This window comes from Nematolebias whitei, chromosome 8 (genome assembly GCF_014905685.2).
Source record: "Nematolebias whitei isolate Nwh7 chromosome 8, NemWhi1, whole genome shotgun sequence".
NCBI lineage: Eukaryota > Metazoa > Chordata > Actinopteri > Cyprinodontiformes > Rivulidae > Nematolebias > Nematolebias whitei.
The window spans coordinates 33,930,130-33,955,435 of record NC_056505.1 but is presented as its reverse complement, the minus strand read 5'-3'; the positions used below and the strand labels follow the sequence as shown (position 1 = coordinate 33,955,435).

The 25,306-nt window shown below is 43.6% G+C and overlaps 1 protein-coding gene across 1 annotated transcript in view; it reads left to right on the top strand.

The window, feature by feature from the left end:
• Window positions 1-19,003, top strand: part of kat6a (K(lysine) acetyltransferase 6A) — a 49,920-nt gene extending 30,917 nt beyond the window's left edge. The window contains exons 3-17 of the mRNA XM_037681240.1: window positions 617-725; window positions 1,671-1,786; window positions 2,177-2,258; window positions 2,736-2,850; window positions 3,323-3,636; window positions 6,044-6,156; window positions 9,829-9,944; window positions 10,118-10,259; window positions 10,725-10,886; window positions 11,027-11,120; window positions 11,243-11,474; window positions 13,841-14,033; window positions 14,121-14,807; window positions 14,880-15,141; window positions 15,240-19,003. Coding sequence (XP_037537168.1) covers window positions 617-725; window positions 1,671-1,786; window positions 2,177-2,258; window positions 2,736-2,850; window positions 3,323-3,636; window positions 6,044-6,156; window positions 9,829-9,944; window positions 10,118-10,259; window positions 10,725-10,886; window positions 11,027-11,120; window positions 11,243-11,474; window positions 13,841-14,033; window positions 14,121-14,807; window positions 14,880-15,141; window positions 15,240-18,544 — 6,042 coding nt within the window. The 3' untranslated portion in view covers window positions 18,545-19,003. The remainder of the gene's footprint in view (window positions 1-616; window positions 726-1,670; window positions 1,787-2,176; window positions 2,259-2,735; window positions 2,851-3,322; window positions 3,637-6,043; window positions 6,157-9,828; window positions 9,945-10,117; window positions 10,260-10,724; window positions 10,887-11,026; window positions 11,121-11,242; window positions 11,475-13,840; window positions 14,034-14,120; window positions 14,808-14,879; window positions 15,142-15,239) is intronic.
• The last annotated feature ends 6,303 nt before the right edge of the window (window positions 19,004-25,306 follow it).

Genomic DNA, 25,306 nt, shown 5'->3' with positions numbered 1-25,306 from the left:
TGTGTGTGTGTGTGTGTGTGTGTGTTGTGCAGTGTGTGTGTGTGTGTTGTGCGTGTGTGTGTGTTGAGCAGTGTGTAAAGGATGTTGGTCACAGTTGTTCTGTTTGACAGGTCAAGCATCATTCTGCTCCTTGTTTTCTTAGCTTCATGCTCCTGAATAAAAACCACTGTTGTTTATTTTAGGGTCCACACCTGCTTCTCCATTATTCAGTGAGAGGATGTTGAGCAATGCTTGCAGCCCCCGAACAGTTTGACCCCGTGTATTATCAGGAGCAAATGTCAAACAGGACCAGCTGCAGTGGACAAAAACTCCACCAGTCAGCCGAAAGGACTGTGTTCCAGTTTGTGATGAAATGGCTTATCAGGCAGCAGAGACACGGTGGAGAGCTCTGCCACCACCGCTTCATAAATGATAGAAGTTCACACATGAAGCAGCGCTCGTGCTCCTCAGTGTTCTAAACTGTGCTGTCACAGCTGTGTGGTGTCGATGTCATCAGTCCGCTGTTAGTTTAATATACATCGTGACGGCAACACACAGGACGGTTTTCATTTGGACAGTGAAGCCGTTAGTCTGACTGATGTCCTCACCTTCTCCTCTCCTCTCCTCCCTCCATCAGCCGGTGGCAGAGCCCATCCCCATCTGCAGCTTCTGTTTGGGGACGAAAGAGCAGAATCGTGACAAGAAGCCGGAGGAGCTCATCTCCTGCGCCGACTGTGGCAACAGTGGTGAGTGTCGGTGAAACCCTGGACAGGTTTATTTGGACACGTTTCCAACAATCACTTCATTTGTATCTGCAGTTCACAAACATTTGCAGGCTGAATGTTTGAATGAAGCTTCTCTGTAGATCTGTTCCCTTCCTCCATCTGCACGCTGTGAGTCTGTGCCACTTCCTCTGCTCCTTGGCTGACACTTCAGATGCTTTCAGGCTTTCCACAACAGCTGACAGTTCCACTGCTTCCCTCTGCTTTTGTTTAATTGCAGGTTCTTTAGCTTTCGGTGATTACACTTCAGCTAACACCTCCAGCTCAGCCCGTCACACTTTGACAAATCACGTAGCTCTCAGCGCTCCAGTCTGTCCTTTTATCACCGTCAGCAATCACCTTTAGATCATTATTTTTTTGCCTAGCTGCCATTTTAATGTCTTTAACTACAATTTGCCACTGTCTTGACAACTGTTTTGTAGGTTTTAGTTGGTCAAAAAAAAAAAAACGCCCCCATGAGCAAACTCATTTTTATTCAGTCCTTCTGTAGTCAGTGTGTTGGTTTGCTTGTTTCAGGTATAAAATGGTTCAACATGAAGCAGAAATTGGCTAAATTTTGCGATACGATCGGTTCTCTACAAATATTTTGTTCTTTTATTTTAGATTCAAGAGTTCATTATTTGCTCGGGCCTGGTGATGAGATAGAAAGCAGAGAGTGAAGGTGCTTTACCTCCACCCTCTGCAGGTTTATGCCTCAGTCAAAGCCCTTTTTGTTTGCTTCTCCTACAAGAAAGCAAAAAGCCCAGCTCTGACAGATTGTCACTTATGTTTGAACATTCAGTTTGCAGCCAGGTTTGCTTCAACATGGGCTTTCAGGGCTCCCCCCTCCCCTTCCATTTACAAAGAAGCAAGTGTGTCAGAGCTGTCAGTCAACAGTGATCTGAGAACTGTGTGTGTGTTTACCTGCAGGCCACCCGTCCTGTCTAAAGTTCTCCCCAGAGCTCACAGTGCGAGTAAAGGCTCTGTGGTGGCAGTGCATCGAGTGCAAGACTTGCAGCAGCTGTCAGGATCAAGGCAAGAATGCGGTGAGTGGATGAACAAACATGGCCGACCGGCAGCCAGGCAGCGTCTCTGAACGCTGTCGTCGTTCCTTCAGTGCCAGATAGTGTTACTGATCGACATATCTGTGGTCCTGGGATTGAGCTATTTTTATCAGCCCCTGCAGGATTTTCTTTTGTCCTGTCAAGTGAGGAGTCATTTGTTACGAAGGCGCAGCTCGCTGCTACGACGCATGAAGGAAAACGATGCACGAGGGCGGAGTCAAGCGCACTCACGTTAACGCTCTCTTTTGCATCACTGTGTTGAAGTCGTATCACCTAACTGTGCTAACGGACAGTCATTGAACAGCACTGATCTGATCAGACCATGTTAGCTGCACATAAAGCTGATAACGATCTGTACGTGTGTTTGTGCAGGACAACATGTTGTTCTGTGACTCGTGTGACCGGGGCTTCCACATGGAGTGCTGTGATCCTCCTCTCACACGGATGCCAAAAGGTAAATCATCAGGACAAGCAAGTTCTTTCTAATGACACAAAACATATCAGTCTTGTTACAGGGACAGCACTCAGAGATTTAAACATCAGACCTTTTTTTTGCTAATAATTCTCATTTTTCATTCAGACACGCTTTTTAAAAGTACGTGAAGAGCTTCATGTGCATTTGCAATATTCAAACATTTGCAGCAAATTGGTTCAAATAAATTCAAGGTGCTAAAAGTTAGAGTGTAGTTCTAAACGGTGCACGTGGCAGACTGCTGCAATCTACCTCTCCACATTTAGTTCATGTATAATTTACATCTAAAAGAGACTATACAAGACTCCTAAATTATCACCTCATGCTCCCGACATGGTGGCGTTGAAAGGTTGAATTAAAACTGAATTGAAAAAAGTGCTTTAACGAAGGTTAATGGAGGTTCAACGGTCTCCTGAGCTCCAGCTGTAACGTCTCACTCTTCTTCTTGTTCGGTCTCAGGCATGTGGATTTGTCAGATCTGCCAGCCCAGAAAAAAGGGAAAGACGCTTTTACATGAAAAGGCAGCAGAAATCAAGCGGCGCTACAACGCACCGCTGGGGCGGCCCAAGAACAGGTACAGAGCTTCAAATGGACTCTCTGTCTGCTGCCAGCTGTGCAACATACCATCTGCACATGACAAGACAGAGGAAGAGTACTGCCCTAACACACTTTATCTTGTTTGTGTCATTGTATTAATTATATGTTTATGTTGTCGTCAGGTTGGGATGGTATCTTTAAGTTGAACACAAGTTGATTTTCATTTTCTAAAGTAAAAAAAAAAAGACCATAAGGAGTGAAGCTATGTAATTATTTTCACAGGTTGACTATTTGTACCCAGAAAAAACTGAAAACATTGGATTTAAAATGGCTTCATTCCAAAGTAGTTTTTGGTATGTTAGTTTATGCACATGGTGGGTGGATTTAGCAGGACTTGATGTCGTTCTTGGCTGATTAATTTTTTTGTGTAAAACACAGAATGATTGTTACGTCCTTCGTTGTTTACCTCCTGATATTATCCTAATGAGACACCTGACTCCCCCCCGCAGGCCGGGGCGGCCCTTCAAGAAGCTGGGCGGCCGAGGTCGGAGGAAGCGCTCCACCTCGGCCAACTCTTCCTCCAGCTCCTCCTGCGAGGGTTACCCCGGCGACGACCGGCTGCTGTTTTCGATGCGCGGAGACGACGACCAGTCGCACAGCAGCCTGCACTTCAACAACAAGACCAAGGGCCTCATCGATGCCCTCACCAAGTTCTTTACACCGTCGCCCGAAGGCCGAAAGGCGCGACAGGAGGTGGTGGATTACTCACAGCAGTGCCGCATTCGAAAGAAAGCCGGTCGCAAAGAAGGAGATGACAGAGGAGGTGAGATCGATTTGTTCTTAACCTGTGGGCGGTTGTGGCTGAGTGGTTAGAGCAGTCATCCTCCAGTGAAAGAGTTGAGGGTTTGATTCCACCAGCAGTCACATGCTGAAGTGTCCCTGGGCAACACACTGAACCCCTCATTGCCTCTGATGTGTGTCCCATCGGTGTATGACTGTGATAAAGCTCTGATTATTCTTTGTATAGATATAGAAGAGTGCTGTGTGGATGAGTAAATGAGGCACAGACTGTTGTAAAGAGCTTTGAGTGTCTTGATCAGATCTTTTCAATATCAGTACAGTCCGTTTACCATTTAAACACCTCAGGAAATTAGGAAACAAGTTAAATGAGTGTGGATAAAAATTATAAACTGATCAACAGCTGCAGAACTAAGTGAACTGGTCTACATAAATATCAGTAACATACATTTTATATTCTACAGCAGGGGGGGGGGCACACTTTTTCAGCATGTGAGCTACTTTTAAAATGACCAAGTCCAAGTGATCTACCTACTATAAACATCCAAAACATATACTTATTTATAAACATATTAAGTATGCTTTTTATGTTCTTGTTTTACGTTCTTGTGTTTAGTATTTTACCATGTTTTATATTGATTTATTGTTTTATAACGCTACTTTTTTATTAATTGCATTTTACTTTAGTTTATTGTTGTCTGTACTTTTATTTTTTTTATTTAACTTTTGTTTCACCAGGCAAATCCCATTGAGATTAAAAATCTCTTTTGCAAGAGAATCCTGGCCAAGACTGGCAGCAGCACATAGAGGTTACAGAACATTCACAACAAATCAAAAGATTCCTCAGTTAAAACATTTACAGACAGATGATTCCTTCTCCAAATCAGTAAGAACAGCCTTAAAAACTTTATATGTTGTCGTCTAAAACAGGTCTCTCTTGTAAATGAGTTCTTGTGACTCAATGAGACTAACTCATAATTATGACTTTTATTCTCATAATTATGACTTTAAAAGTTGAAATTATGACTTCCTGTTGGGCTTTTATTTTTTCTTTCATGGTGACAATGGGCTTCCATACAGGTCACTGTGGACGTAACATAAATGACAAAACCCAAAAGTTTGTTTAAAAAAAAAAAAAAGTGACAATATATCATTACTGTCCGCATGCAAAATAATAAACAAAACTCAGCAATAACTTGTGTTCTTCACACAAAGGAACAGAAAAGAACAAGAATAAGTTCATGTTTGAAAAATAACTTGAGAAGTGAAAATTCAGCCCCGACAGCAGCTGCTTTAACTCTAACTGTGTTTCTTGATACCTGGAGAAATTTGATGGAAGATAATATGTCTGGTTTGTTTTTAAAGTCTCTGAACAACGAGTCAGCTGCTTCAACAGATGTCTCTTTTACCATCTCTCCGTCTTGAAAAGACTTCTTGTGCTTAACAATTATTAAAGTGACTCACCAGGACTGATGCTTCGCTGCTGGTCAGCTGTAAGAAAAACGACTGCTGTCCAGAGAACTGGGATTTTAGTTCCTTCACTGTTTTCTTTCTCTGCTCAGGTTTCAGAACTTGGTCCAGCTCCCCAACTCATTTTACACACTTTCTTGAGTTTAGATATAAACTGAAGGTTATTACGAGTCAACTCGTTTGTTTTTAGCGCTGTTGAATGCGCATGCGTGGTGACCTATGTGTCAGAAAAATCCGGCCTTTGATTGGCTGCCCTGTGTGTCAATCAAGTGACTGTTTGCACAGTGAAGATGGATTGATCAGCTGACGTCTATTTAAAAATAAAATTTAAAGAAATTAAAAAAAAAGATCTAACATCTATTTCACCGTGTGATCTACTGATATTACCTTTGTGATTTACTGGTGGATTGCTATCGCCGTATTGGGCACCCCTGTTCTAGGGTATAAGTATTACAAGAATAAAAAAGTACACATGTTTAATTGCTTACCGGCTTTGACTGAACTTAAAAGCAGAGCTTTAGTTAAAAAATAATAATAGCCCACTTTATTTAAAAAAGCAGAGCTTTATTCAAGCAGCGTTGTGTAGATAATGAATCACTCATGATGTTAAATTACAGAGCATCTGCTGAACTTCAGTCTTGTGAATATGTTGTTGTTGTTTTAAAGTAAACTATTGTAAGTTGAGTAGACAACTTGAGATTAAATTGAACTGTGAATTTTATTTTTAAAGGAGTCTTAAAACACAGTAAACAGAAATAAGCAAAAGTTTTTTTAATGCTCTTAGTGTTCTTGTTTTACAACTTGAATGATTTCATTTAATGAACCACTTGGTTGGATTTCTCAGTAAATGTGCTGAGTACAGGATGAAAGGTTATTTCTGGTCCTTGTGCGTTGTTACAAAATGTTTTTGTCAGAACTCTTTGAGTTCTCATTAACGATGACTTAAATGTTTGAACCTTCAGACAATCAGGACGGCAGCGACTGGCGTGACGAAGACGAGAAACTGCCTGGCCACGAGAACCTGACAGAAAAAGACATCGAGCTGTTCAGACACATTCAGGAGTTGGCACTACAGGTACAGTGAGACCCAAGTGTGATCTGGTTGGTATTAAAGAGGTTCTGGTGTTCGATCTGCTTTGGTTTTCCTCAGAGAGCCAACTCAGAGCCACGTCACTACGTCACATTAAAAGTCTCTTTTAGTGAACGGTTCATGTATTTAGAGTTTCTGTAGAGGATCACAGCAGAGACGCAGATCTCAGGGTTCGAGTCGTTATTCCTGCGAACAGATGTCTTGTTTTTACAAGCGCTGTTTTACACAGCAGTTGTGTTTGTGAGCTTTCTGCCGACCAGCGTTGTAGATCTCTGATCATAAACATTTTTTGCACTGCCACTATCCCATCATGGCTTTGTCCCCTTTTCTATCTAAAGAAGTATTCTGAAAAAGAATAAGGGGCCGCGCTGCAGTAGCAGCAGCAACGTGCACTCGGCCCATCTTTCAGACGACTGTACGAACATAATGTCACTGTATTTCGGTACAATGATAATAAATCGTGTTCTGATTCTGATAAACATAAACGAACAGTAGTGTGTACAGGAGCATGTCCTTTAGAGATGAGAATGTGGTCAAAGAGCAGAGTCAACATCTGGCGGCTTATATTAAATGCAATGTGAGATTTTGTTCTTGCAACAAGTGTGCACCTCTGTGGGTGTAAAAGCCAGTGAGCTGGGAGACAATTCAATTTTTATCAGTAAAGAGAATTATTATATATTGAATTATAATTTATTAATAATTTGTGATAGAACAGCTGCCTGATGGAGCATAAATATTAAACCCATCCATTACGATGGCTGCAGCGCACACAGGGCAGAGACAGATGTTGAAGCAACAGTTCACTGTGGATCAAGAAAAGCCTTTGTGACCACTCAGCTGGATTACTCTAACTCATTATACAGGAATCAGTGACTCGTGTATGTCTCAGCTTCAGAGGGTTCAGATGCTGCTGCACGGCTTCGAACTGGCACACTAAAGTTTGACCACGCTTCTCCTGTTTTCGCCTCCCTGCACCGACTGCCCGTACATTCCAGGATTCATTTAAAAATGATTTTATTTGCTTTTCAAGCTCTTAATGGACTTGCCCCGTCCTATCTGTCCAAGTTGCTACGTCCATACACACCCTCTCCATCCCTCAGGTCATGTGATCAGCTGCTCCTGAGTGTGCTGAAGACAAAGTGTAAGCTCAGAGGAGACCTTGCTTTTGCTGTGGCAGCTCCTAAACTGTGGAACGACCTGCCCTTGATCATCAGACATGTCTCTTCCCTGTCTGATTTTAAATCTCTTCTTAAAACTCTCCTCTTCTCCCTGGCCTTTGACACCATCCGAGATGTTGACTTTTAATGATTTTAATCTTTGTCTGATAGTATGATTGATTTATTTTGTGTACAGAACTTTGGTCCTGTGGGTGTTTAAAGTGCTCTATAAATAAAGCTGGTATGATATCAAAGGTGCCAGTAGATACAAATCACACAATAAGTGAGATTGTGGGAGAAACGCTGCGCTGCAAAGTAATTACTTTGTATTGTTGTCATTAAAAATGTGATTGGACTTAGCATGATTCTTGTGATTGATGGGAAACTCCGCTCCATGATGGGAAGGGCAGGGCTGGTTAGTGTAAACGCAGCCAGAGGTGTATGGCTCCTCTCCCACGTCTCAGTTGGGCTGTAAAATTTAGCGTCTGTGTCCTGACAGGTCAGCCAGTAGTTAAAGACAGAAAACATCAATCTGCTGCCTTAATGTCCGGGCCTTATGAGCCGCAGTAAACCGACAGTTTGCCAGCATCATGGGAGTCCCAATAAAAACTGTCATATCTTAAATGGAAGAGCTTTGATGGCGCTGAAGTGTTTGATGCTTGCAGAGCAAATATTGAACAGTAAAAACAGAGATTATCTAGGATGAGTAGCGGTGGCTTAAAGTTTATGGTTGTGAAAACCTGCAGGCAGAGCTTGTATTGCTCGTCTGTAAAGAGACGGAAGATTTTTGGAAGTTTCTCTAACGTTGTGTGGAAGAATCCAAAACCTGCCGATACGTTTCTGCACGCCTGAACTAGGGGGTGCGAATCTCTGTGTTTGGCGAATTGATTTGATTCCGATTTCTGGTGTCACGATTCGATTCAAACTCGATTTTTCGATCCAGAAACGATTTCTCTATTGAAATGGTCATAAATTTTGTTTCAATTATATAACTGACGAGCTGAAAAGATTAAACAACAATGTAAACAAATAGAACATTTATTTAAAACAATAATTTTATGTTCTTTACTGTATCAAATGTTTTTGCATCGTTTTATATTTGTACCAAAAATAGGAACAAATACAGGAGTGCATAAAATTCTGTAACTTCAATTACCAGTATTAGGTTAATTTAGTTGCCTGAATTTTTACTCAAAATTTTTTTTATTTTTTTTTTAATGTAGGAACAAATAATTCATCCATCCTCTTTACCCACTTCTTCCTTTACGGGTCACTGGTATCACTGGTGCCCATGTCCAGCCATCACTGTGTGAGAGGCGGGGGACACCGGGACAGGTCTCCAGTCCATCACAGACAAATAATTCAAAATATACAAGTACATTAAACTTTAACTCAAAATAAAATACAGACTTCACAGGTTTTTTTTAAACCATATTGATTCACATTTAGTAAATCTTTAACAAAATTTCAAAACCTGTGCAAGTTTGTACAAACTCTTCAGAACTGTAATAATTTATAAACCATAAACTGTATCATTTATAACTGGCTCCAGGTGATGTGTCTCATCTGTCCTCTTCAACCTGTTAAAAAGACACATTAAGTTTGTTGTTTAACTTTTTTATAAGTTTTAGTATAATATGAGAAATAACAGTTACTGTTGAGCTGCAGCTGCATCAGAGCTTCTCCCACTTTATTTTTGTTTCATGTTGGAGTTGTGGCACAGCTTTATCACTAAAAAGCTACGTGAAGGAATAAAGTACATTGGATCCAGCGTATTAAAAATAAACCTGAACCCCTCACCTTCCACTGAGCTGTCTGATCGTAAATCCTTTGTGATACAGCAGGAGATGGAGAGGGAACTCTTCACAGCTTTTGGGGAAACCTGGAAGTTTGTTGCAGAGTTCACTGGTCGGCTGCTTCGCTTTCATCTTTCGTGCATTTTGTCGTATTTCCAAATTCCTGTCTCGCAATTTTATTTGACACTTCTTGCAAACAACTGTGCTCTTGTTAACTCTGTCTTCCCCCAGAACATTGTAGGATCTGAAATGACTTTTAAAGATGAAGCAGCGGGTTGAATCGTGCTGTCTCCCTCCTCCATGCTAACAGGCTCCATTCAGATAAAGGGAGCTAGCTAACTAGCTTGCTGTACAGTGGCCTACATGACCCAATTCTACGGCGGCCCGAGCGGACGCGTAATGTGATATGCAGTACGCTCGGGAGTAAGAGCAGAAAAAGAAAAAGAAAACTTAAACGCATTTTAAAATCTGTTTATGGACCTTTAGAATCGATTCAGAATCGCCAGGACTAAGAATCTAGATTCTTTAATAAATCTTTTTTTTTTTTCTGCACCCCTAGTCTGAACCTGTGTGTTGCAGGGGAAAACACCTGAGGTCTAACGTTTTCTTTGACCCATCATCTGCCAGTTTCTGCAGTAGCAAACCTGGACTTGACCTTCCCCGTTTCTCCTTTTTTCTTTTCGTCTTGTCGTTCACTTCTGCAGAAGGTGGGTGTGACGGGTCCTCCAGACCCTCAGATGCGCTGCCCATCAGTCATTGAGTTTGGCAAGTTTGAAATCCAGACTTGGTATTCGTCTCCCTACCCGCAGGAGTACAGCAGGTAAGCAAACACCCTGAAGAATCAACAATCATCGTGTTCTTTGCTCACTGTCCTGTTCTCAGGTAAAATTCATCTGATGAGATGATCTGCCCTGCTCTGGGAATCAACTTGTTCTTTTTTGTTTATTCCTCCTCCACCTTTTAAAACTTGCTCCTGTTGCTTTTCGTCTCCAGACTACCCAAGCTCTACCTGTGCGAGTTCTGCCTGCGCTACATGAAGAGTCGCAGCATCCTCTACCAGCACATGAAGAAGTGCAACTGGTTCCACCCTCCAGCCAATGAGATTTACAGGAAGGATGACGTTTCTGTGTTTGAAGTAAGGAGGCTTAAGACGAAGCTTAACAAAGAGAGAATGTTGTAACGTTTAAAGACAGAAGCTGCTGAACCCCCTGACCACACCGCTACATGTCCACAAGAGTACCGGTGCTTGCAGTGATGGTGTGTAGTGATGCTGGTTAATACAACAGAGGGCTTTATGAGACCAGGCACAGGGACAGTGACTGGTATTGTTCAAAGAATGTAAAGATGTCTTCAGTGTCCTGCAGGCTCTTCTGCTCCACAGTCTGTCCTCACTCCCAACAACTCTGGCCTTTTTCTGTCTTACCTGCTTGATTATTTCATCTGTTACAGTAAAGAAAACTGCTTATAATCTTGTTTTATCTTCCACTCCATTAAACCTCGTTTTGCTCTTGAGTAAAAGCTTAAACACAAAATTCCTCTGACTTTCACAGGAGCCATTAAAATGTATCGATTGCTCTTTTTTTTTTGGTTATCCGAACAGGTTGATGGAAATGTGAGCACAATCTACTGTCAGAACCTGTGCCTGTTGGCCAAGCTGTTTCTGGACCACAAGACCCTCTACTACGATGTAGAGCCCTTCCTTTTCTACGTCCTCACCCAGAACGACAGCAAAGGTTGCCACCTCGTTGGCTACTTCTCAAAGGTACAACCCGTCCTGCTCTCAGCCTCAGCAACGCTCCCTTTATGTCAGAAATGTTAATGCCATACTAAACAAACACAGTGAGGTTCAGATTAAATCAGAATGTCATGCTCTTGTTAAACTTTCATTATTTTATACTTCAGGAGAAGCACTGCCAACAAAAATACAATGTATCATGCATCATGATTCTTCCACAATATCAGCGCAAGGGCTACGGACGTTTTCTCATCGACTTCAGTAAGGACTCAAATAATAACACAGTAAACCCACAAATAATAAATACTCAGGACAAATAAATAAATACTACGTTGTTTGTAATATTTGCATCTTAGTTTCTATACTTTTCTTTTTCTCTCGAGGCTATTTGCTGTCAAAGCGGGAGGGACAGCCTGGATCTCCAGAGAAGCCTCTTTCGGACCTTGGTCGGCTGTCCTACATGGCCTACTGGCGCAGTGTGGTGCTGGAGTGTCTCCATGAGTTTCGTGACAGACAGATCACCATACGCCAACTGAGCAAACTGACGGGGATCTGCCCGCAGGACATCACCACCACCCTGCACAGCCTCAACATGCTGGAGCAACGAGGGGAAAGGTCAGAGACGAGACTGAAGTTGCTTTCATTGTGTCTTGGAAAAATAATTATCTGATTTGAGCTTGATTTTGTAACGTCTCTCAGTTACAGACTTAACAGAGGACCGTAATTTCCAGACTATTGAGCGCACCTGAATATAAGCAGCAGCCACTAAATAAAATTTATTTATTTATTTATTTATTTATTTTTTTTTTACATATATAACCAGCACTTGTCTATAAGCTGCTGGTGTCCACGTTGTAACATGAGATATTTTAAAAGAAAACTTTTAATTAAATACATACTGGTAACATACCGTAATTTCCGTCGTACTCGTAGCACCGCCCAAAAAATCACATCAGTCCTAGTATGTCTAATAAAGTGGAAAAATCCATAAATATGTTGCTTCGCCGTATACGTCGCATCTATTACGCGTCACCACTGACAACCTGGAAATGTGGGCCGGTGTGCCAAAAATCGATTGGCTGCCAAATGGCGGCCGCGGGAGCGTGCACAGGGGGATTTTAACAAGATTAACACTTAAAACAATTATATGTTTGCTCAAAATTTTAGCAAAGATGTGTCTCAGTTGAACTTTTACTTAATAAATGCACTTTAATGGTCAAATTAGCTGCATTTCGTCAGGGCGGTGCAGCAAAATGAAGCTGAGGTTGCTCCAAGCAGCGAGCAGAACGAAGGTGGGGGGGAGGGGGGAGTATGGCAAGCCGTTGTATCATTAATAGCTGGTGAAGATTCTCAGTCATCCAGGACATTGTAAATTCAAAACTGTTCCAAGACAAAAACAAAAAAGTGTAATAAATAAAGTCCAGTTGTTTTTCTCTTGAACTTTTTTGATTTGTCAGTAGTCACTTTTACCTATTACATGATACAACGGCATGCCATACTATTATTACTACTCTGCTGCCATCAAGTGGCTGAAAGTGGTACTGCTAAAAAAAAAATTCAGTCTGAATGAATGAAAATGGTCATATCTCAGCCAAAAATTGGATTATAAATATGGGGGAAAAAATCCATAAATACGTCGCTTCTGCCTATAAGTCACAGGGCATGTAAATTATGCAAAAAAATAAATAAAAATGCAACGTATAGGCTGAAAAATCCGGTACACAAATACCTACTGTAAATGTTTTTTTCTGAACGGTGCCTGTAACACGGCTGGTTAAATAAAAATACGGTAGCCTAACAGGAAGTCATTGATCGCTATCTTCATCTTCCTCCTGTGCACTAAAACCACCAAAGTCTTCTTCAGTGTCAGAATTGAACAGCCTCAGAAAAACGTCATCACACACGTCCTCAGTCTCTTTCATTGTCGCTTTCAACGTCACTTTCGTCTCGATGCAAATTCCCACAAGGAGGGGGGAAATTTTTTTCCCCCCCCGGGAGTACACAGTGGATCAATGAAACCAAGTTTCATTTGGTCCACCTTGACCTGTTCAGTATTTTCATTGGTCAGATTTTTATTATTTTTAACTTGTTTTTTAATACAGGAAGTCTCATTGAGTCATGAGGACCCACCCCCCAAGAGAGACGTGTATTGGGCAGCTATGTGAGCACCCAGGCGTGACAAGGTTTTTTAAAAATGTTTTGGCAGCATGAAGCTTGTTAGCCTGTCAAGAAAAAAAAAATCATAAATTAGCTGAATCATTGTATGAGCCACGAGGTTTAAAACGTGAGAAACGAGTAGTGGCTTATAGTCTGGAAATTACGGTAATCATATTCTTATGGTAGGTTTGTTGTATTAGAAAGAGACAGAATCTTAACTGAAATAGTTTGTGCAGTTCTCAGTCATTGAGGACGTGACAAAAAGAAAAAGCAACTGGACGTCTTCTCTTGTTCTCATGCAGTTGAAAGCTTTGCAGTCCTGCTCATTGTATTTTGAACTGGGAAGACATTTTTGACCAACAAGAATCCTTTTGGCTCCACCTAAAACCAAGGATAAACAATTATATTAAAATAAACTACAGCAAAAAAATTTGAACCATTTAGATTCTTTGTAAACTATGAAAAGTACAAATTCAGCAGAAGTTTAAATAATCATTCCCTGCTCTGTACACAGATTTTAAGTGGCTGGAGGCGTCTCTTGCATTTTGTTCTGATCCTTTGTAGCAGACGGTGCTTGTTCTTTAGCAGCCGTGTGTTAGTTTGCTGCAGAGCAGTAACAAGATGAGGTCAGGATGCCAAACAGCTCTGTCAATAAAACATGAAAGAAAAAAAATTATCAAAGTCTGACAAAACTGATTTATGTAAAGGTTTTGGTGCCGCCTTGTTTTAAGCACCAGCATCATCTAAGCTCACACTGAAGTACAAACTGCATGTCCTTTCAGTTTCGTTGGTTGCAGAGTTGTATCGCTCTTGTTGGGTTTCAGGCTTGTGCTGGTGCGACGAGAGAAGGTGGTGGCCAGCCACATGGCTCGCCTAAAGGCCCGGCCACGGCAGCTGGACGTCGACCCCGAGTGTCTTCGTTGGACTCCGGTAATTGTAACAAACACCGTGGTCTCGGATTCTGACAAAGACATCGATGAGGAGGAAGAAGATGCAGAGGAAGACCATCACAAGGAGGTACATGGATTCCATTCGTCTATTATGCAAATTGATTTCCAAGTTCTTGTTTGTTTGATGAGTTTTTGTTTTGTACTACGTGAATAGGTCAAGCCAAGCCAGAAGATCCCCCCAGCACCCTGGCAGATGCAGCAGAGTGCAGACGATGAGGACACAAAGGGCTTCCTGGGGTTTCCCATTAGCCAAAGCTCTCCAAGTTCCCCCTCCCTCCGCTGTCCAACGGTCCCAGAACCTCCACGACCCCAGCCGCCAACAAATGGAGAGCGTAGGCCACGCGGGCGGCCGCCAAAAAACTGGCCTTGGGGCAAAATGAAGAACAGTGCACGAGTCGGACGACCACCTAAGACTGACTCAGTAGAAGATGACGATGATGAAGATGAGGAAACGACAGTGGGGGGAAGAACAATGGCTTCTTCCAGCAGCCCACCCTCCCTTTTCTCCTTGGACAGGCAAGCAGATTCTGCAACTTTTCGCTCACTGGACATGGCCAGACACCCCTCAATAACCCCCATGACTCGAAGAGGGAGACCCCCAAGGAAGAGGAGGGGTCCGAAGCCGAGACTTCTAGAAATGTCTGCAGAGGGGCTGACGCAGCTGTCTGTCATATCCAGGTTGACTGATGCTCCACTGCTCAGTGAAAGCAGTGATGAAGAGGATGAGGACGATGATGATGAGGACGACGACGATGATGATGACGATGATGATGATGATGAAGAGGGCAGGGCATGCTCCCCACCCATCCTTACAAAACCAGCAATAGGGCACAAATACAAGGTGAGATAATGTCCGACTAACTGTTCTTGTCATAGCAACGTTTATCTAATTCAATAACCTGCTTTCCCCTAGAAGCCCCTGAAGAGGCCTCGTTTTCGCCCCCGCAGCCACCCTCAAAGCAGCGTGGTGACAGAGACCATTTCTGAAACCACCGAGGTTTTGGATGAGCCCTTTGTAGACTCAGACTCAGAGAGGCCTATGCCTAGACTAGTAGAGGAAACATCCCTCGGCCACCAACTGCGCCGCTATCCCACTGCAAGGTCTGCCCTGAGGCTGTCTGAACCAGCACCCAAAAGGCTCTGCCACTCCAACGTCACCGATTCAGAGGAAGATGGTAAGAAATGTAGAGTTTTCATGCAAGATGTAGTCTTTTGACGTGTTGTGCACATCGTGCATGTTCGTCTTACGTCATTCTGGTTTTCTTCTCCCCAGAGCTAACACCGGTGCTGAATCCGGTAGCTGCTCTGACGGTATCTCCGTCAGGGATGGCCACAACCAATCCTGAAGTCCCAGTCAAGAAGAAGAAAGGCTGGCCGAAAGGCAAAAGCCGCAAACCACTACACTGGAAGCAACGCGAAGCTGGAAAGTCTCCTTGTGGTGGGCCCAACCGGGAAGCGACTGGAGACGGCCAGGTTCAAAGTGGGGATCCCCAACCCCCCAAAATCAAGATGAAGCCTGGCCGCAAGCCCCGGAGCTGGTACCTGCAGCGGGAGGAGGCAGAAAGGCAGGAGAAGGAAAGACAACGTGGCAGTGCTCCTCAGATGCTCCAGTCAGACACCAGTAAGAGACTCTGTGGAACCAGCAAGCTGAAAGACTCTGATGAAGACTACGACGATTTCTCTAAACCTGTTGAACAGAAGCTGCCAAGAAGGAGAGGGAGGCCTCCAAAGAACCGCTCACTCCTCCAGTCTTCACAGCCTGCCCCCAAACCCCGTCCCACCTCTGAGCCTGATGAAGAGGAAGATGATGATGATGAGGAGGAGGAGGACACTGAAAGAGGGTGGGTGGAGGACAAACCCAGCCGCCCACCATCTTGTCCTTTGCTGTCTCCCTCTTCCTCCTCCTCATCATCAGGGCCTCGGGCCTCACAGTCCCGGCCTCAAGACACAGACATGGGTAACCGAGAGGAGGAGGAGGATGATGAAGAGAGAGAGGAAGAGGAAAATGGCAGCATGGGTAGTGGAGGGGGTGGTCTCAGCAGACAGTCTGCTGCTGCTCTAGGATCTGGAACCAGGCGCAGTGAAGACCACGATGCTGACGACGAAGGTGATGGACACTTAGAAGACAAGAGCAACAAGACAAGAAAAAGACCAGAGTCAGACGATGAGGAGGAGGATGAAGACGAGGACGAGGAGGAGCCCGCCTCACAAGCAAACTCTCCCCCCGTCAAAGAAGAACCCCAAGTTGGAGAGGCTTTTTTAGAGATGGAGAACAGCGTGGCCAAGAATTACATCAGCAAGCGGGAGGAGGAAGAAGAGGAGGAGGAGGAGGCTGAGGAAGAGGCAGCTCAAGAGTCCAAGTGTCAGCCTCCTGCCGCTGACCCTCAGCAGGAGGAGAGGCAGCGCAGAGAGCAGGAAGAGTCCGCTGCGGCAGCTGCGGCAGTGGAAACTGTCACGGCCATGTCTGTTCCCTCTGAAACCATGCAGCTGCAGTCTCTGCACGCCGACGACAAGGACGTCACGCTGCTGATGGAGCCCCCGCACCCACATGCTCACCCCCATCAGCACTCTGACTTTAAGGAGGAGCTCAGCCACCATCACCCACACCACCCACATCAGCACTCCAATGAGCTGGACCTGGAGACCATGCAGGCAGTCCAGTCCCTGACGCAGGGGGAAGCCCAGGAGGAAGAGACAGAACCGCAGCCGCACCATGGGGCGTACCAAGACTGTGAGGAGACCTTAGCTGCCTGCCGCACCCTACAGAGCTACAGCCACGCAGGAGACACTGAGGAGGAGACACTGGCTTTAGTGGAGGAGTGTGGTGCCTCACAACACAGCAGCCCCCTCCCCAATCCCCCCGTGCCACCCCTGCCCAATCAGTCTGTGCGCTCAGCTAACAGTCCAGGGTTGTCCTCGGGCATCGTGGACACAACACCTGCTGGGCAGAGAGGTGGAACGCCTGGTCCCACTGGATCAGGGGGCAGTAGTGGCAGCGGTTACACTCAGATCACACCAGAGCACCCCAGTTCTCTGTCTGCCCCGTCCCAGCAGAACATGGAGACGTCTCCAATGATGGATGTGCCGTCTGTGTCGGACCACTCGCAGCAGGTTGTGGACAGTGGCTTCAGTGACCTGGGCAGCATCGAAAGCACTACAGAAAACTACGACAACCCCAGCAGTTATGACTCCACCATGGGAGGTGGGGGGAATGGGACAGGCGGTGGGGGGAATGGAGGGGGCATATCAGCTGCTGTGGTAGGAGTGTCCACAGCGTCATCATCATCCTCTTCATCCACGTCTGCCACTCAGTCGTCGTCCTCGCAGTCCAGCAGCTGCTCCTTTGTGCAGGCTCCCAGCCTCACCTCTTCCACAGGAAACGGAGGAGCCCAGCTAGCTATGGGCAGCTGTAGCCTCATTCAGCAAGCAGGACCAGCGCCCAACAGTGGACCAGGTGCTGGTAACGTGAGCAGTGCTGTGCCCCAGCCTCCACCACCCCCACCACCTTCCAACACACCCAGCTGTGGCATCAAGTCCCCTCAGAGCTGCGGGGTTATTGAGCGGCCTCCCAGCACCAACCAGCAGCCCCAGGCCCAGAAAAAGGTTTCCCAACAGCCTCCTCAGCAGCAGCAACAAGCCCCCAACTCTCAGCCCCCTTCCTCTGCTCCTCCACCACCACAGCAGCAGGCTCTGTCACAGTGCAGCATGGGCAATGGCTTTGCCTCCACGCCCATGATCATGGAGATCCCAGAGAGCGGGGGTGGAGGAGGGGGCCGCACTCTCTATGAGCGTATGGGTCAGGACTTTGGCACGGGGAGCTACCCCCAGTCTACTGCGACGTTCAGCTTGGCCAAACTCCAACAGCTTACCAACACTATCATGGATCCTCACGCCATGCCATACTCTCACTCTGCCTCCGTCACCTCCTACGCCACCAGTGTGTCCTTGTCCAACCCTGGACTGGCCCCTTCCCCCCACGCTCCTCTTTCTCAGGGCCAGCCCACTATGACCTCACCTCCCAACCTGAGCTCTGGCTCCATGAACCTGGGCTCGCTGCAACTGCAGTGCAACATGCCCGCCACCAACATTAGTCTGGGACCCCCCCACACACAGAGGCTGCAGGGACAGATGGCTACAGTCAAGGGCCACATCTCCATCCGATCTAAAGCTACTCAGCAGCTGGCCCCGGCCCCACACCAACAGCAGCTTTACGGCCGCAGTTCAGGGGCTGTAGCCATGCAGGGCACACCTCGCACCTTAGCGGTACAGCGCGGTATGATGCCGAACCTCATGCCCACACCGGCGCCCTACAACTCCATGAACATGACGCCTCTGAACGCCATGTCAGCCGGCTATCGCATGCCCCAAACCATGATGAACAGCGGCTATCACAGCAACCCCGCGTACATGAACCAGCCAGCTCAGTACCCCATGCAGATGCAGATGGGCATGATGGGAGGGCAGGGTTACCCACAACAGCCAATGCAGCCCAATCACCATGGCAACATGATGTACACTGGCCCTTCCCATCACAGCTATGCTGGAGTCCCAAAACAGTCACCTTACATGAGCAGATGAGCAACGAAGAACGGATGTGGAGACGTTGGGCTAGAGTTACTGCTCGCTGTATTCTACATGTCCAGTACTCCTTCTACCTTATCCAGTGCCTCGACAGGCACCTGGGGGTGAAGGGGATCAGAAACGGAGCATGATTGGGTTTCCTGTTTTTCAGTGTTGTCCTTATGTCCTGATTTTATCGGGGCTTCTCCCATCCCCTGCAGTTTGGGGCTGGACGAGCACATGGACCTCAGTGCTGCATCGGCCTTCTGGTGTGGTTCCACACAGCCATAGGAGTTTCCTTTTTATGATGCAGCACAGAAGTGGAGGACAAGAATGACCAGGAAACGACACAGAAAGACACTTCAGGAATACCTTGCTCTGTGAGACTGCTGACCATGAAAACAGTGGTTAACTGAATATATCCAACCATGCACACAATCTTTGAATTATTATAGGAAGCCTTACATGGAAAAAAAAAAGAGACGATGTTGTAGGCGGACTGTTTTTGTTAATATAATGTCTTATTTTTGTTGTCGCTGTTTTTGATTGTTTTTATTTTTGGAATACTCGTGTGCAGTCCAACCTCTTGTATGCTTCGGTCTTTGTACGTGTGGCATTCTGAAAATGGCGAGACGCCCTCCAGCTCATTGAGAAACCCGAGCATCTCTGAGGTGCTGCTTGGTCAGGCGGCTTTTTTTCTTCTTTCCATGTTCCAGAAAAGCCTGAGAGCGATCAGATGTCTGAGGTGGCGGTAAGCCGTGTCCAGATTCTCCGTCTTCCCAGATGGACAAGTGTCGTACCAAAAACACGGCGAAGACAAAGAAGAAACTAGCGTGTTACTATTATATATCCATAAACGAAACGAGTAGCATTATTTTTTAGTTCGCTGCCACTTTGAAACATTTAGATGTAAATATTCTGGTACTTCCCAATACACACACAGGCACTCGCACATACAAACACTGAGTAGCTGTTGCCAATCGGTGGCTAGCTCAGAAAAGTCCAACATTCAGCTCTTTCTGTCCACACTCCAATGACAGACGGCGTGCAGCGTCCGTCTTTTTTAGCAGCTTAGAGAATGCAGAGCAGACGGTTGAGTCTTCATAACCGCTCCAAGTCGGTTCATTTTTATCTGGCCTCGCCTCCTCGAGTGTTAGTGGTCCAAACCGTTTGAGGGGACGGTGTTTCACTGATGTTTTGCTAAAACTGTAATTCTATTTTTTGTTTGTTCAAAACTCTGCACTCCCATTGACTAGACGTATGGCAGCATACAGTCAGCCTTTGTGAAAGGTGTGCCTAATGCCCGATCTAGTGCACGGTTCGGCCCCCGGTCAGAGGTGCACTTACGAGAAGCAGGGTCTGAGGGTGTTCAAGGTCCCGTTGGCGTTTACCTGGAAGGCTCCTAAACCGCTGACCTTGTTGCTCCACGTACCAGTGTTCACAGTAAAGAGAGTTTTCTTACAGACGTGACGTTCTTTCTTTACGTGTCTCACTCTGTTGTTTCTTTTCTGAATTTTATCAGACAGGACAGCTTTCTTTTATGACAAAAGCTGACTCCTTTTTTTTTTTTTTTTTTTTTGTCTTCAGACAGCTGTTGTAGATTTTTTCTTTTTTTTTCTATAATATAAAAAGTAATTCTGACATTCATATTGGTACTGTCATTTTTTGCTTTTGTTTCAGGAAACGACAAAAACAAACAAAAAGAAAACATTTTTTAAACTCGCCTCTTGGGTAATAAATAATTACTAAGAAATTGAAAATGTAAAAAAATTACCACTCACTTTTAGTGACTTTAAGATGCCTTTAACCTCTCCATTCCATCTCATCTCTAGAGTTTTTCTATCTTTGTGTAGTATATTAATGCTATTTTAAACAAAAGGACTACAAATATCTAAAGGTCACTTGGCGTTTGTTTCTTTCTGTTTTTTTTACTTGTGTGTGTGTATAGGATGACTTCCTTACATTTAAGAGGCATGTAAAAACGAGCTCAGTATATTTGTCTGTTTATATTGCTTCCCTTTTTGTATCCTTTGTAATTGTACATGTTGCGTTGTATGCTGAGAGAGAGAGCGCAAAATAAAGAGACGAGGCGTCGGCTGAGCTCACAGTGAAGCTCGAGTCGCGCTCCGCTCTACTCTGGCCCTGTATGTATTTCCATTTATTCATTTGTTTATTTTTATTTTTTGTTTTTTTTTCTTTCTTAGCAAAAGCTCTGTACATTTTAACATAAAATGAAAATAAATTATGTTGAGCCAACCATGTTATCTTCCTTTTGAAGCAGCCGTCGGCTCCAACCGCTCCCATCAGCTTGTTCAGAACCATTTTTAAAATGTTTTCCCAAAAGGCAGAACATTTCATTTTGATTTAAACTTTATACGCCCGTCAACAGGCAGACGTACTCTGGTCTGTAAACTTTCTCTTGTCTTGCCCGTATCTTCTGATCCGCTCGGCGTAATTTAACGAAAGTCGAAGCACATTTGTACCACCCCTAGATGGCATGGTCTTTTCATCACCCCAGATCTAAGGTCACAAATCAAGGTCAAACGTTATACAAGGGCTTTGCTTGTCCCAGCCATCAGACATGTCAAACTCATTTACAAAAGGGGGCCACAATTAAAACCTATTTCAAACTAAGGGCCAGTTTCAGAATCTACATTAACTCAAGTTAGAAACCAACATCTTTTCTTAGTTGCAGGTTCTTCAATGAGAGTTTGATTGATCTCATTTGATGCTCTCTGTTGCACTTTTGACATGATAATCAAAGATTACTGAAAAAAATTAAGGTGACAAAAGTATTTTACATTTAAAATAACATCTTGGTGGCCAGATAAGATGTCACCGAGGGCCACATTTGACCCCCGAGCCTTGAGTTTGACACACGCCGGGCGTAGGATGTGTGGCACGCACTACTCTTATTTAATAATAAATCAGTTTATGTAGCGCCAAATCACAACAGAAGTTGTCTCAGCACTGAACAAAAACATTCACATACATAAAAGAAGCAGTAAAAGTTATCTTTCTAATGAAGCAGATTGTGTTGAATTTTCACTTCGTCAGTGTCTCCCATCCTGAGCAAGCACAAAGGCAACAGTGGAAAGGAAAAACTGCCTTTAACAGGAAGGAGCCTCCAGCAGAACCAGGCTCAGGATGAGCGGCCATCTGCTTTGACCGGCTGGGTTTGAGAGGAACAGGAAGGAGAACGAAGGAACTGAATGGCAGGTCCAGATGTAGGTGCAGATGTACTCCCTACTGGAAGAAAGACAAAAACACGTCAAGGATAGAAATAGTTACAAAATACAAAACAGGTTGAGCAGAGTAAGTTAAGAGCAGCAGAGTGAAGTGTGCTCAGTTTGTCCTCCAGCAGTCTAAGCCTGTCACAGAACTAAGGGACAGCTCAGGAAACCCTTAGCAAAAAGTTTAAGTGTACTACAAGTATACTTATTTTACACTAAAAATGAGGAAGTGTACTTCAAGTTTACGTTTTATAAACATTATGTGATATACTTAAAAATAGTATAAAAATGTACCAATTTAGTCCAAACAAGTATTAAATCAGTAGTACACTACAAGTATGGTCTGTAGTATACTTGATATACTTAACTTAGAGTATACTTGCAAAAATGAACTTCAAATGTACTACTTTTTGTTAAGGGAAGGAAACCCAAGCCAAACCTAACTCTAGGATTTATCAAAAAGGAAAGTTTTAAAACTGGACAATGTGTCAGCCTCACGGACACAAGAGAGGAGCCTGATAACTGGAAGATCTGCCTCCAATTCATTCAACCTTCATTTATACAGGTTAATCCCACTGAGCCTCAGGGACTCATTTACAAGAGACCTGATTTTAACAGAGTGATGACAACAGTGGACAACATAAAGGATGTGTACAAATTGAGAAGAACAAGTGAAAATAAAATGGTATTAAAAGAAATGTAACCAAAAAAAAAAAAGAACAGCTAGGTTGTAAGGCGATGTAGAAAAGTAAAAACAAGAACATGTCAGCAAGACATGTCCCATTCTGTTTTTGGAAACTCTAGAAACCACGAGTAAACCTGCAGTCTGAGAGTGAAATGCTCTGTTAGGAAAATATGGAACAATAAGATGTGTAACAAGATGGAGCCAGGTTGTTGAGAGCGTTTAGAAGTAAGGTCTTGAATTTAATTCTGGACTTGACAGGGAGCCAATGGAGAGAAGCTAAAACTGGAGACACTAACAGTTAAGACTCTGGCAGTTACTATAATCTTATAAGATATATATTTTTGTTGCCTTGTTTAATCTTATTTTCAAGCATACTTGATCATGTTTTCCCCAAAACAAGAAATTTATTTGACCTCCCTTCAAAGCTTAGTTTTGAAGTTAGGTTTGGTTTCTTAGTTCAATTAGAATTTGTTTGAGGACACACGGTTACACGTTCAAAGCATATACCGCTGTTACTGTAAGTGTAAACTGATATTCTAGTCCTCATTTAGGCCGTTCAGGTGAAAAAAAAAAATCTTCTTGAGAGAATTTGTGTTAGAAACATTTATATTGGAGTTTTTATTACAGAAAACCAGGAAAACCAACTTTTATTTACATACAATATAATATTCTGTCAGTCATTTTTGCAGTGACAGCCCTGCGAGATCAGTTTGAACATGATTAGTTATCAAATCGATATCAAGACTTGTGTGAAACGTAACCGCGCTGGGACATTACTGATGAACTTTGACTCAAATACTTGAGTATTGTCCAGATAACATCTACTGTTACTGAGTGATGAAGCTGTTGTGATGAGTTTTTACCACTAGATGTCCTTCTGGGATGGATGAACACTGTTTTTATTTTTATCCACAAGCTCACCAGTCATATAAAATATGGACACAGAAGACTTTGATTTATCAAATTAATGCAAACGCCTAACATCTAATCCAGCTTCTGATGACATATTTTTAAAGTTCACTAAAAGTTGAGTTACTTGATTATAGATATTCAGTCATAGACATTTTGGACAATGTTGCTTCTATCTGTGTCATCACATCAGGGACGTCCATTTTTGCTCCAACAGGACGAGGACGGTGTGGACCTCTCGGCTAGAGGTACTTTGGGGGCTTAATTACCTTTTTTAACACCTAATTACAGATAATGTGCTTGATAGTTTTAAGGTTTTTAATCACAAAGTGAAGAGCTGCCCTTAGCTTCAACAAAATACAAAGCATAGTAAAATAACTCCACGCCTGTCGTCAGAAAATATGACAATTATTCACTCTGTCACAGTAGTTTTTTATTTATTTAAACTGGTTGTACTTTGTATTTCTTTAAAAAAATAACAGGTCACATGATAGAACTTAAACCTATAAACTTTACTACATAGACCTAAGATGAAAGCCAAAGTTAGCCATGGAGTCACCAAAGTTAGTCACGGAGTTCCTCAGGGCTCAGTGCTTGGGACAGTACTTTTTACTTTATATATGCTTCCATTAGGCAAAGTTATTAAACATCATGGTATACATTTTCATTGTTATGCTGATGACACACAATTATTTTTGTCCATTAAACCCAATGAATCCAATCAGCTACTTAGACTACAAGCACGTCTTAAAGACATAAAAACCTGGATGACCCTAAATTTTCTCCTTTTGAACACAGACAAGACTGAGGTTTTGGTTTTAGGACCTGAGCACCGTAGGAATTAATTTTTCAGTCTTTCTCCCTCCTTATATGGCATTAATCTGTCCTCCAGCTCTAATGTTAAAAATCTTGGTGTTATTTTTGATCAGGACATGTCTTTTATCCCCCACATTAAAAATGTTATTAGAACTGCCTTCTTCCATCTGTGTAATATCACTAAAATTAGAAACATCTAAAAATTATGCAGAAAAACTAGTCCATGTATTTGTCACGTCTAGACTGAACTGTTGCAATGGTTTATTATCTGGATGTCCAAATACTTCTTTAAAACATCTTCAGTTGATCCAAAATGCTGCTGCCAGAGTCTTAACTGGAGTTAGTGGGAGAGATCATATCTCTCCAGTTTTAGTTTCTCTCCATTGACTCCCTGTCAAGTCCAGAATAGAATTCAAAATCTTACTTCTAACCTACAAAGCTCTCAACAACCTAGCTCCATCCTATATTACAGATCTTATTGTTCCATATTTTCCTAACAGAGCACTTCGCTCTCAGACTGCAGGTTTACTTGTGGTTCCTAGAGTTTACAAAAACTGAATGGGAGACAGATCTTTCAGTTATCAGGCTCCTCTCTTGTGGAACCAACTTTCAATCTCTGTCCATGAGGCTGACACATGATCCAGTTTTAAAACTAAACTTAAGACTTTCCTTTTTGCTAAATCCTATAGTTAGGGTCGGCTTAGGTTTCCTGAGCTGTCCCTTAGTTCTGCTGCTATAGGCTTAAACTGCTGGAGGACAAACTGACCACACTTTTCACTCTGCTACTGTCTTTACTTACTCTGCTCAACCTGTTTTGTATTTGTAATTATTTTTTCTATCCTTAACATGTGTTTTTTTGTCTTTCACGTTCACCTGGACCTATACTTGGACCTACCATTCTGTGTTTGCCTGTCTCTCCTTCCTGTCCTCTCAACCAGCCGGTCAAAGCAGATGGCCGCTCGTCCTGAGCCTGGTTCTGCTGGAGGTTTTTTCTTTCCACTGTTGCCACTGTGTTTGCTCAGGATGGGAGACTGCAACGAAGTCAAGATTCATCTTGTCTGCTGGATTCCTTAGATAGAGAACTTTACTAATTGGGTTTTATGTGAATGTTCCTGTAAAGTGCCCTGAGACAACTTT